This window comes from Cherax quadricarinatus, chromosome 10 (genome assembly GCF_038502225.1).
Source record: "Cherax quadricarinatus isolate ZL_2023a chromosome 10, ASM3850222v1, whole genome shotgun sequence".
Lineage (NCBI taxonomy): Eukaryota > Metazoa > Arthropoda > Malacostraca > Decapoda > Parastacidae > Cherax > Cherax quadricarinatus.
In genome coordinates this window covers 44,472,172-44,485,548 of record NC_091301.1, presented here as the reverse complement: position 1 = coordinate 44,485,548, position 13,377 = coordinate 44,472,172, and the positions used below count along the sequence as shown (strand labels likewise).

The window sequence follows — 13,377 nt, the reverse complement described above, 5'->3', positions numbered from 1 at the left end:
GGAGGACGAGTAGGAGGAGGAGGAGGACGAGTAGGAGGAGGAGGAGGAGGACGAGTAGGAGGAGGAGGAGGACGAGTAGGAGGAGGAGGACGACGAGTAGGAGGAGGAGGAGGAGGAGGAGGACGAGTAGGAGGAGGAGGAGGACGAGTAGGAGGAGGAGGAGGAGTAGGAGGAGGAGGAGGAGGAGGAGGAGGGGAGGGGGCGATGAGTAGGGGCCCAGTGGGAGGAGGGCAGTGGGGCGGAGGAGGAGGAGGGCGAGTAGGAGGGAGGGGCGACGACGAGTGGGAGGGGAGGAGGAGTGGAGGAGGAGTAGGAGGAGGAGGGGCCAGTAGGAGGGAGGACAAGTAGGAGGACCAGTGGGAGGAAGGAGGACCCAGTGGGAGGAGGGCAGTGGAGGAGGGAGGGCAGGTGGGAGTGGGAGGAGGAGGACAGTAGGGGAGGAGGAGGGACGAGTAGGAGGAGGAGGAGGACAGTAGGAGGAGGAGACAGTAGGAGGAGGAGGAGGAGGAGGGGAGGGGGCAGTAGGAGGAGGAGGGGCGAGTAGGAGGAGGAGGGACAGTGGGAGGAGGAGGAGGAGGGCCCAGTAGGAGGAGGAGGAGGGCGGAGGGATGGGGAGGAGGAGGGGCGAGAATGGAGGAGGAGGAGGAGGACGAGGGGGTGGGGAGGGGCGAGGAGGAGGGGCGAGTAGGAGGAGGAGGACGAGGAGGAGGAGGGGGCCCGAGTAGGAGGAGGAGGGAGGGCGAGTGGGAGGAGGAGGGCCAGCGTGGGACGAAGGGGCCAGTAGGAGGAGGAGGGTGAGTAGTAGGAGGAGGAGGCGAGTAGTAGGAGGAGGAGGGCCCAGTAGTAGGAGGAGGGAGTCCGAGTAGGAGGAGGAGGAGGAGTAAGAGGAGGAGGTAGGAGGATGGTAGGGAGGAGGACCGAGGGCGAAGAGGAGGAGGAGGGGAGGGCGGGGGAAGGAGGAGGAGGAGGAGGACCGGTAGGAGGAGGGGAGGAGGAGGGCGATGAGTAGGAGGAGGGAGGGACGAGTGGGAGGGAGGAGGAGGGGCAGAGTAGGAGGGGCGCGGCGAGGGAGGAGGAGGAGGCGAGTAGGAGGAGGAGGGCGAGTGGGAGGAGGAGGGGCGAGTAGGAGGAGGGGGCGGGCGGAGTAGGAGGAGGAGGGCAGTAGGAGGAGGGCGAGTAGGAGGAGGTAGGAGGAGGGGGCGAGGGAAGGGGACGAGGAGGAGGAGGAGGGCGAGGAGTAGGAGGAGGAGGGCAGTAGGAGGAGGAGGAGGAGGGCAGTAGGAGGAGGAGGGCAGTGGGAGGAGGAGGAGGAGGGCGAGTAGGAGGAGGAGGAGGGCGGGAGTAGGAGGGGAGGAGGGGAGGAGGCGGAGTGGGAGGAGGAGGAGGAGGACAGTGGGAGGAGGAGGGGAGGACCGAGGTGGGGGAGGGAAGGAGGAGGGCGAGAATGGAGGAGGAGGAGGGGAGGGGCGAGTAGGGGAGGAGGGGGCGAGAATGGGAGGAGGAGGGAGGGCGGGAGTAGGAGGAGGAGGAGGAGGACGAGGAGTAGGAGGGGAGGAGGAGGAGGGCAGGGTAGGAGGAGGAGGAGGAGGACAGTAGGAGGAGGAGGAGGAGGGGCAGTAGGAGGAGGAGGAGGATGAGTAGGAGGAGGAGGAGGAGTAGGAGGAGGAGGACGAGTAGGAGGAGGAGGAGGGGACGAGTGGGGAGGAGGAGGGAGGACAGAGTGGAGGAGGAGGAGGCGAGGGGCGAGTGGGAGGAGGAGGAGGACGAGGAGGAGGGGCCAGTAGTAGGAGGAGGAGGGAGACGAGTAGTAGGAGGAGGAGGGGATGAGTGGTGGGAGGAGGAGTAGTAGGAGGAGGAGTAGGGTAGGAGGAGGAGAATGAGGAGGAGGAGGAGGAGGAGTAGGAGGAGGACGAGTAGGAGGAGGAGGTAGGAGGAGGGTGGGAGGAGGTAGGGAGGAGGTAGGAGGAGTAGGAGGAGGAGGGGAGGGTAGGAGTAGGAGGAGGAGTAGGAGGAGGGCCCGAGAGGAGGAGGAGGCGAGGGAGGAGGGGAGGGGCGAGGAGGAGGGGGCGAGACCTGGGAGGAGGAGGAGGAGGAGGGACCCAGTAGGAGGAGGAGGAGGAGGGGACCAGTGGGAGGAGGGAGGGACCCAGTGGGAGGAGAGGAGGACGAGTAGGAGGAGGAGGAGGGGGACGAGTGGGAGGGAGGGACGAGGGCGCCCAGTGGGAAGGGACGACAGTGGGAGGGGCTTGACAGTGGGAGGGAGGGCAGTAGGGAGGAGGAGGAGGGCAGTATTAGGAAGGAGGACGAGTGGGAGGAGTAGGAGGGCCAGTAGGAGGAAGGAGTGGAGTAGGAGGAGGAGGAGGAGGAGGAGTAGGAGTAGGAGGAGGAGTAGGAGGGAGGAGGAGTAGGAGTAGGGGACGAGGGGAGGAGGAGGAGGGAGACAGTAGGAGGAGGAGACGGAGTGGAGGAGGAGGAGGCCCAGTAGGAGGAGGAGGAGGAGGGAGGGGGCGGAGTAGGAGGGGCGGAGTAGTGGGGAGGAGGAGAGGGGCGAGTAGTAGGGGAGGAGGAGGAGTAGGAGGAGGGGAGGAGGGTAGGAGTAGGGACGAGTAGGAGGAGCCGAGGGCGAGGAGGGCGAGGAGGCGGGAGGGGAGGAGGAGGAGGAGGAGGACGAGGAGGAGGAGGGCGAGGGGAGGAGGAGGAGGAGGGGGCGATAGGAGGAGGAGGAGGGCGATGAGTAGGAGGAGGGCCCGAGTAGGAGGAGGAGGGCCCAGTGGGAGGGGAGGCGGACGACAGAGGAGGAGGTAGGAGGAGGAGGAGGAGGAGGGAGGGGCAGGTAGGAGGAGGAGGGGGCAGTGGGAGGGGCCAGTAGGAGTGGGAGGAGGAGGGAGGGCGAGTAGGAGGAGGAGGGGCAGTAGGAGGAGGACAGTAGGAGGAGGAGGGCCGGAGTGGGAGGGAGGAGGACAGTAGGAGGAGGAGAGGACGAGGAGGAGGAGGGAGGGAGGGCAGTGGAGGGAGGAGGAGGGCAGTAGGAGGAGGAGGGCTGAGTAGTAGGAGGAGGAGGAGGAGGAGGAGGGGACGGAGTGGGAGGAGGAGGAGGATGAGTGGGAGGAGGAGGGGCAGTGGGAGGAGGAGGAGGACAGTAGGAGGAGGAGGGCTGAGGCGGGAGGAGGGCCAGTGGAGGGGAGGAGGAGGAGGAGGACGAGAATGGAGGAGGAGGAGGAGGGCAGTGGGAGGGAGGGGAGAGGCGAGGGAGGAGAGAGGAGGACGAGGAGGGTAGGAGGAGGAGGAGGGAGGAGGGCGAGTGGGAGGAGGAGGGAGGAGGACGAGAGGAGGAGGAGGAGGAGGATAGTAGGAGGAGGAGGAGGAGGACAGAGGGAGGAGGAGGAGGAGGAGGACAGTGGGAGAGGAGGAGGAGCAGAGTAGTAGGAGGAGGAGTAGTAGGAGGAGGAGTAGTAGGAGGAGGAGTAGTAGGAGGAGGAGTAGTAGGAGGAGGAGGAGTAGGAGGAGGAGGAGGAGGAGTAGGAGGAGTAGGAGGAGGAGTAGGAGGAGTAGGAGGAGGAGGAGGAGGAGTAGGAGGAGGAGGAGGAGTAGGGGGAGTAGGAGGAGGAGGAGGAGTAGGAGGAGGACGACGAGGACGACGACGACGAGGACGACGACGACGACGACTCATCTCTTGAAGCATGAAAAACAAAGTCCACCCCTGACAGTGACATGATGAGATAACATTTGATAAGAGCTGATGTTTGATGAGGATACTGGAGGGTGCAGTGATAACACTTGATAAGAAAAGATGAGAGGTGACATTTGATGAGCATCGCCCTGGCTATGTTTTCGCTGGTACACGAACATGCCTGTCTCTGTCTGTCTATTTGTCTGTCCATCAAGCTCTCTGTCTAGCTCTCTCTCAGAGAGCCACAAGACTTTGTTTTCATGTTTACTCACATCTTCAAGCAGAGTATAGCACTTTGTCTGGATTTTTTGGGTTATCCTAGGTAATTTACACTATGTATACTTGTATTTGTGTGTACCTGTGAGACAGAGATAAACAGAGACAGATTGAAAGGGATAGACAGAGACAAAGACAGATAGACACACACAGATACTGAGACAGAGGTAGACAGAGATAAAGATAGAGATAGACAGAGATCGACAGACTCTAAACTTGGGGTTAGCATCACTTTCCTCTTAAGAGTATTAATATGACATTACATCAGTGAATCCTTGATGTTTGCCACACTGTTTGCTCCAGCTGGTGCTCAGTTTAACTGGTGCTTCTACAAGGTACTAAGTGGTCCCAGATTTTTTAATATGGTGCACACTGAGTGTTAAGACCCGTTCTATGCTGACCAGGCATCTCAGGCCAATCGTGCCAAATTTGGAGGCAGGGAAATTAAAACGTATATATACATTTGGAGCACTACGCATAAGAACGTATATATACGTTTTGTGGGGGAAGTTCGTGAGGCAGTAGGTAAAATGAAAGCGGGTAAGGCAGCCGGGATTGATGGGATAAAGATAGAAATGTTAAAAGCAGGTGGGGATATAGTTTTGGAGTGGTTGGTGCAATTATTTAATAAATGTATGGAAGAGGGTAAGGTACCTAGGGATTGGCAGAGAGCATGCATAGTTCCTTTGTATAAAGGCAAAGGGGATAAAAGAGAGTGCAAAAATTATAGGGGGATAAGTCTGTTGAGTATACCTGGCAAAGTGTATGGTAGAGTTATTATTGAAAGAATTAAGAGTAAGACGGAAAATAGGATAGCAGATGAACAAGGAGGCTTTAGGAAAGGTAGGGGGTGTGTGGACGAGGTGTTTACAGTGAAACATATAAGTGAACAGTATTTAGATAAGGCTAAAGAGGTCTTTGTGGCATTTATGGATTTGGAAAAGGCGTATGACAGGGTGGATAGGGGGGCAATGTGGCAGATGTTGCAGGTGTATGGTGTAGGAGGTAGGTTACTGAAAGCAGTGAAGAGTTTTTACGAGGATAGTGAGGCTCAAGTTAGAGTATGTAGGAAAGAGGGAAATTATTTCCCAGTAAAAGTAGGCCTTAGACAAGGATGTGTGATGTCACCGTGGTTGCAGCGAGGAGAAGGCTGGAGGCAGTGGAGATGTCATGTCTGAGGGCAATGTGTGGTGTGAATATAATGCAGAGAATTCGTAGTTTGGAAGTTAGGAGGAGGTGCGGGATTACCAAAACTGTTGTCCAGAGGGCTGAGGAAGGGTTGTTGAGGTGGTTCGGACATGTGAGAGAATGGAGCGAAACAGAATAACTTCAAGAGTGTATCAGTCTGTAGTGGAAGGAAGGCGGGGTAGGGGTCGGCCTAGGAAAGGTTGGAGGGAGGGGGTAAAGGAGGTTTTGTGTGCGAGGGGCTTGGACTTCCAGCAGGCATGCATGAGCGTGTTTGATAGGAGTGAATGGAGACAAATGGTTTTTAATACTTGACGTGCTGTTGGAGTGTGAGCAAAGTAACATTTATGAAGGGGTTCAGGGAAACCGGCAGGCCGGACTTGAGTCCTGGAGATGGGAAGTACAGTGCCTGCACTCTGAAGGAGGGGTGTTAATGTTGCAGTTTAAAAACTGTAGTGTAAAGCACCCTTCTGGCAAGACAGTGATGGAGTGAATGATGGTGAAAGTTTTTCTTTTTCGGGCCACCCTTCCTTGGTGGGAATCGGCCAGTGTGATAATAAAAAAAAAAAAAAAAATATATAATAATATACGTTTGGACCGTTTAGGGATTAAATGTCATAGAATATTATGTGTGGGTGGGTTGGCCTGTTATGGTAGCCTGGCTGACTACCATACATACCACACTTGATTTCTTAAAGTAAATACTACTCATCTCACCCTAGAGTAAGACTACAAATATTTTAAGCTAAGTAATGAGTGTACTATGTGTGTATTTTACTTTTTTATTGTTTTTTAATGCCTAATTCTATTGCTAACTTTAATAAGTGAGGAGCATACTATGATGGTAGTGGGATTCTATCAACCATCTTTAATATTGTTTTAATATCACCTTTGCACCATTTATAACATTTTGGGTATATTTTTAAATGTTTATACAGTAGTGTACTGTACAGTGGACCCCCGACATTTGATGGCATCGACATTCGATAAATCCGACATTCGATGCATTTTAACGCAAAAATTTCGCCTCGACATTCGATGGAAAACCCGACATTCGATGCGATTCGTCTCGTTTCGTATGAGACGTGTCCACGTGTGGCCTGAACTGCACCGTGAGTGCCAGTGTTTACAAGCCAGCCAGTGTGCGCGCATCTAAGGATACATTCGGTACATTCCATATTATCACTATTTTTGGTGCTTGTTTCTGCAAAATAAGTAACCATGGGCCCCAAAAAAGCTTCTAGTACCAAGCCTTCGAGAAAAAAGGCACTAATGACTATTGAAATGAAGAAAGAGATAATTGCAAAGTACGAAAGTGGAGTGCGTGTGTCGGAGCTGGCCAGGTTGTATAGTAAACCCCAATCAACCATCTCTACTGTAGTGAGCAGGAAAACGGCAATCAAGGAAGCTGTTGTTGCAAAAGGTGTAACTTTGTTTTCGAAACAGAGATCGCTAATGTTAGAAGATGTTGAGAGACTGTTATTGGTGTGGATAAATGACGTGCTGTTGGAGTGTGAGCAAAGTAACATTTATGAAGGGATTCAGGGAAACCGGCAGGACGGACTTGAGTCCTGGAGATGGGAAGTACAGTGCCTGCCCTCTGAAGGAGGGGTGTTAATGTTGCCATTTAAAAACTGTAGTGTAAAGCACCCTTCTGGCAAGACAGTGATGGAGTGAATGATGGTGAAAGTTTTTCTTTTTCGGGCCACCCTGCCTTGGTGGGAATCGGCCAGTGTGTTAATAAAAAAAAAAAATGAAAAACAGATAGCAGGAGATAGCATCTCTCAAGTGATCATTTATGAAAAGGCTAGGCAGTTGCATGATGATTTGGTAAAGAAATTGCCTGCAACTAGTGCTGATGCGAGTGACTTTAAGGCCAGCAAAGGTTGGTTTGAAAGATTTAAGAATCGTAGTGGCATACATAGTGTGATAAGGCATGGTAAGGCTGCCAGTTCGGACCACAATGTGGCTGAAAAATATGCATGAATTCAAGGAGTACATAGAAGCTGAAGGATTGAAACCTGAACAAGTGTTTAAATGTGATGAAACAGGCCTGTTTTGGAAGAAATTGCCAAGCAGGACTTACATTACTCAGGAGGAAAAGGCACTCCCAGGACATAAGCCTATGAAAGACAGGCTTACTCTGTTAATGTGTGCCAATGCTAGTGGTGATTGCAAAGTGAAGCCTTTATTGGTGTATCACTCTGAAACTCCCAGTGTGTTCAGGCAAAAGTATGTCCTCAAGGCTAATTTATGTGTGCTGTGGAGGGCAAACAGGCATGGGTCACTAGGGACTTTTTCTATGACTGGTTACGCCATGCATTTGCCCCCACTGTGAAAAATTACCTAACTGAAAAGAAATTAGACCTTAAGTGCCTCCTAGTATTAGACAATGCCCCTGGTCATCCTTCAGACATGGCAGAGCAACTTTCTGGGGAGAAGAGCTTCATTAAGGTGAAGTTTTTACCTCCTAATACCACTCCTCTCCTGCAGCCCATGGACCAGCAGGTCATTTCCAACTTCAAGAAACTGTACACAAAAGCTATGTTTCAAAAGTGCTTTGTAGTGACCTCAGAAACTCAGCTGACTCTAAAAGAGTTTTGGAAGGATCACTTTAATATCTTCAGTTGTATAAACCTTATAGGTAAGGCTTGGGAGGAAGTGACTAAGAGGACCTTGAACTCTGCTTGGAAAAAACTGTGGCCAGAATGTGTAGACAAGAGGGATTTTGAAGGGTTTGAGGCTAACCCTGAGAATCCTATGCCAGTTGAGGAATCCATTGTGGCATTGGGGAAGTCCTTGGGGTTGGAGGTTAGTGGAGAGGATGTGGAAGAGTTGGTGGAGGAGGACAATGACGAACTAACCACTGATGAGCTGCTAGATCATCTTCAACAGCAAGAGGCCAAACCTGAGGAAACTGCTTCGGAGGAGGGGATAGAGAAATTGAAGAAGTTGCCTTCTTCAAAGATTAAGGAAATGTGTGCAAAGTGGCTTGAAGTGCAAACCTTTTTTGATGAAAATCACCCTCACACAGCTACTGCAAGCTGTGTTGGCAACCTGTACACTGACAATGTTGTGAACCACTTTAGGAATGTCATAAAGGAACGAGAGGTACAGGCCTCTATGGACAGATATGTTGTGTGACACAAGTCCAGTGACTCTGAAGCTGGTCCTAGTGGCATTAAAAGAAGAAGGGAGGTAACCCCAGAAAAGGACTTGCTACCTCAAGTCCTAATGGAAGGGGATTTCCCTTCTAAACAGTAACAACCTTGACACACTCCCCTCCTCCCATCCAATCAATCATCACCAGATCTTCATTAAAGGTAAGTGTCAATTATTCTGTTGTTATTAATGTATTGTTATTGCTGTTATTGTAATTATTTTATTGCATTAAACTTAATATTTCATGTGGTAAAATTTTTTTTTTCATACTTTTGGGTGTCTTTCACGGATTAATTTGATTTTCATTATTTCTTATGGTGAAAATTAATTCAACTTTCGATATTTTCCACATTCGATAGCTCTCAGGAACGGATTAGTATCGAATGTTGAGGGTCCACTGTATATTGTAATAAACAGAATGAAGGAAATCAGCTCTGATATACAGTGGACCCTCGACTAACGATGGCATCGATTAACGATAAATCCGACTAGCGATACATTTTAACACAAAATTTTTGCCTCGACTGGCGCTAAAAATCTCGACCAACACTATTAGTTCCGTCTGAGACGCGTCCACTTCTGGCCAGTGTTTACAAGCCAGCCAGCCACTGCGGTCGCTTCCAAGCATACAATCGGAACATTTCGTATTATCACAGCCTTTTTAGTGATTGCACCTGCAAAATAAGTCACCATGGGCCCCAAGAAAACTAATAGTGCCAACCCTACAGCAAAAAGGGTGAGAATTACTATGGATATGAAGAAAGAAATCATTGCAAAGTATGAAAGTTGAGTGCGTGTCTCCGAGCTGGCCAGGTTGTACACAAAATCCCAATCAACCATCGCTACTATTGTGGCCAAGAAAACAGCAATCAAGGAAGCTGTTCTTGCCAAAGGTGCAACTATGTTTTCGAAACTGAGATCGCAAGTACTCGAAGATGTTGAGAGACTGTTATTGGTGTGGGTAAACGAAAAACAGATAGCAGGAGATAGCATCTCTCAAGCGATCATATGTGAAAAGGCTAGGAAGTTGCATGATGATTTAATTAAAAAAATGCCAGCAACTAGTGGTGATGTGAGTGAATTTAAGGCCAGCAAAGGTTGGTTTGAGAGATTTAAAGGGAAGGGAAGTAACCCTGGAAAAGGACTTGCCACCTCAAGTCCTAATGGAAGGGGATTCCCCTTCTAAACACTAAGACCATCAACACTCCCCACCTCCCATCCCATCAATCATCACCAGATCTTCAATAAAGGTAAGTGTCATGTAACTGTGCATGTCTTCTTCAGTTTGTGTGTATTAAAATTAATATTTCATGTGGTAAAAACAAATTTTTTTTCATACTTTGGGGTGTCCTACACGGATTAATTTGATTTCCATTATTTCTTATGGAGAAAATTAACTTGACTAACGATAATTTTGACTAACGATGAGCTCTCAGGAATGGATTAATAGCGTTAGTCGAGGGTCTACTGTACATTATTTAGGTATGCATACTGATCAGAGAGCCCATCATAAGTCCGAGTCATAAGTAAATGAGAATGTCACTAAGTGAGGAGAGGCTGTATATTATTTATTTATTTATGCATTAATAACAAAATTTGTGTATCCTTTATTTCTAGAAAATGGACAGCAACCTTATTAACGGAATGTTTACATGCAGTAGTACAAATGAAGATGCCAAGACATCATCTGTTCTCCTGGTGCTCTCTGGATGGTCTCGTGGTGAAGGAGCCTATCTAAGGTATTTCTTAAGCTGGTTCCTTAATAAGGATAAAAATGGTTATTTCTACCCTGGTGGTAATATGTATAGTATAATGGTTGTCCTTAGTTTTTTCTGCTTATTTCTGTTTCTGTATAATTGGTGAAAGCTTCTTTGTAGTATCAATCTCTAAATAGTGGGGATCTTAGTAAAACAAGGTTTTGAATTGTCATCAAAAAGTATGTCCTTGTTTTCCAATTTAATCTTTTCAGGGTTGCGACCCCTGCTCTCAAACTTGCTCTCAGGATTATGACCCCTGCTCTCAAACTTGCTCTCAGGATTATGACCCCTGCTCTCAAACTTGCTCTCAGGATTATGACCCCTGCTTTCAAACTTGCTCTCAGGATTATGACCCCTGCTTTCAAACTTGCTCTCAGGATTATGACCCCTGCTTTCAAACTTGCTCTCAGGATTATGACCCCTGCTCTCAAACTTGCTCTCAGGATTATGACCCCTGCTTTCAAACTTGCTCTCAGGATTATGACCCCTGCTTTCAAACTTGCTCTCAGGATTATGACCCCTGCTTTCAAACTTGCTCTCAGGATTATGACCCCTGCTCTCAAACTTGCTCTCAGGATTATGACCCCTGCTTTCAAACTTGCTCTCAGGATTATGACCCCTGCTTTTCAGCTCTCAGGATTATGACCCCTGCTCTCAAACTTGCTCTCAATTATGACCCCTGCTTTCAAACTTGCTCTCAGGATTATGACCCCTGCTTTCAAACTTGCTCTCAGGATTAAGACCCCTGCTATCAAACTTGCTCTCAGGATTATGACTGCTCTCAAACTTGCTCTCAGGATTATGACCCCTGCTTTCAAACTTGCTCTCAGGATTATGACCCCTGCTCTCAAACTTGCTCTCAGGATTATGACCCCTGCTTTCAAACTTGCTCTCAGGATTATGACCCCTGCTTTCAAACTTGCTCTCAGGATTATGACCCCTGCTTTCAAACTTGCTCTCAGGATTATGACCCCTGCTTTCAAACTTGCTCTCAGGATTATGACCCCTGCTTTCAAACTTGCTCTCAGGATTATGACCCCTGCTTTCAAACTTGCTCTCAGGATTATGACCCCTGCTTTCAAACTTGCTCTCAGGATTATGACCCCTGCTTTCAAACTTGCTCTCAGGATTATGACCCCTGCTCTCAAACTTGCTCTCAGGATTATGACCCCTGCTTTCAAACTTGCTCTCAGGATTATGACCCCTGCTCTCAAACTTGCTCTCAGGATTATGACCCCTGCTTTCAAACTTGCTCTCAGGATTATGACCCCTGCTCTCAAATGACTTCTCAAACTTGCTCTCAGGATTGACCCCTGCTCTCAAACTTGCAGGATTATGACCCCTGCTTTCAAACTTGCTCTCAGGATTATGACCCCTGCTTTCAAACTTGCTCTCAGGATTATGACCCCTGCTCTCAAACTTGCTCTCAGGATTGACCCCTGCTCTCAAACTTGCTCTCAGGATTATGACCCCTGCTCTCAAACTTGCTCTCAGGATTATGACCCCTGCTCTCAAACTTGCTCTCAGGATTATGACCCCTGCTCTCAAACTTGCTCTCAGGATTATGACCCCTGCTTTCAAACTTGCTCTCAGGATTATGACCCCTGCTTTCAAACTTGCTCTCAGGATTATGACCCCTGCTTTCAAACTTGCTCTCAGGATTATGACCCCTGCTTTCAAACTTGCTCTCAGGATTATGACCCCTGCTCTCAAACTTGCTCTCAGGATTATGACCCCTGCTTTCAAACTTGCTCTCAGGATTATGACCCGTGCTCTCAAACTTGCTCTCAGGATTATGACCCCTGCTCTCAAACTTGCTCTCAGGATTATGACCCCTGCTCTCAAACTTGCTCTCAGGATTATGACCCCTGCTCTCAAACTTGCTCTCAGGATTATGACCCCTGCTCTCAAACTTGCTCTCAGGATTATGACCCCTGCTCTCAAACTTGCTCTCAGGATTATGACCCCTGCTCTCAAACTTGCTCTCAGGATTATGACCCCTGCTTTCAAACTTGCTCTCAGGATTATGACCCCTGCTCTCAAACTTGCTCTCAGGATTATGACCCCTGCTCTCAAACTTGCTCTCAGGATTATGACCCCTGCTCTCAAACTTGCTCTCAGGATTATGACCCCTGCTCTCAAACTTGCTCTCAGGATTATGACCCCTGCTTTCAAACTTGCTCTCAGGATTATGACCCCTGCTCTCAAACTTGCTCTCAGGATTATGACCCCTGCTCTCAAACTTGCTCTCAGGATTATGACCCCTGCTCTCAAACTTGCTCTCAGGATTATGACCCCTGCTCTCAAACTTGCTCTCAGGATTATGACCCCTGCTCTCAAACTTGCTCTCAGGATTATGACCCCTGCTCTCAAACTTGCTCTCAGGATTATGACCCCTGCTCTCAAACTTGCTCTCAGGATTATGACCCCTGCTCTCAAACTTGCTCTCAGGATTATGACCCCTGCTCTCAAACTTGCTCTCAGGATTATGACCCCTGCTCTCAAACTTGCTCTCAGGATTATGACCCCTGCTCTCAAACTTGCTCTCAGGATTATGACCCCTGCTCTCAAACTTGCTCTCAGGATTATGACCCCTGCTCTCAAACTTGCTCTCAGGATTATGACCCCTGCTCTCAAACTTGCTCTCAGGATTATGACCCCTGCTCTCAAACTTGCAATTAGGGTTCCAGAATTTAAAAAAAAAAAAATGAAATGATAGAGAATCCTTTTTTGAAACCAAAAAGTACAAAATTTGATAGAAAACTGATGAAATTATGATTTTGCAAATTTTGCTGTGTTAGTGATATTTATGCATCGGCTATTTCATCCAATTTGAGTCTGATTTTAGGCCAATTCCATTGTTCCAGTTGACCAGATTCTTAGCTATTTCACTAGTACAGTGGAACCTCTACTTGCAAGTGCATCCACATGTGAGTTTTTCCAGATGTGAGCAGTCGATCGGTCAATTTTTTGCTTCCATACACGGGCAAAATTTCCATAAGTGAGCAGACCTCAAGGCAGGTTCCTTGATGCTGGTGAGGGGCTCTTGCTCTTGATCTAGGGAATTGGATCTCATGTGTTTGTTGGAGTATCTTATTGAAACTTGGGCAATGTATGATGGAAAGATGCTTCTTAATGTACACAAAAAATGAAACAAATCGGACCATAAATAATGGAGTTCACTTCTCAGCAATTAGCCTCCCCTTAGCGGTATTTTCATATAGTTTTATGATTGTATTCTCATTTTTTTGGTCTCGTTTGATAGAATGGAAGATATATTACAGAAATAGATATGATTTTGATTGGTGTCACGACGAAAAGTACCAT

At 48.9% G+C, this 13,377-nt stretch overlaps 1 protein-coding gene across 3 annotated transcripts in view; it reads left to right on the top strand.

Annotated features, from left to right (window-relative positions):
- Nucleotides 1–13,377, top strand: part of LOC128688053 (zinc finger C3HC-type protein 1) — a 120,939-nt gene that overhangs the window by 49,186 nt on the left and 58,376 nt on the right. For all 3 annotated transcript variants that reach the window (XM_070083803.1, XM_070083801.1, XM_070083802.1), the window contains exon 4: nucleotides 9,911–10,032. In XM_070083803.1, coding sequence (XP_069939904.1) covers nucleotides 9,911–10,032 — 122 coding nt within the window. The remainder of the gene's footprint in view (nucleotides 1–9,910; nucleotides 10,033–13,377) is intronic.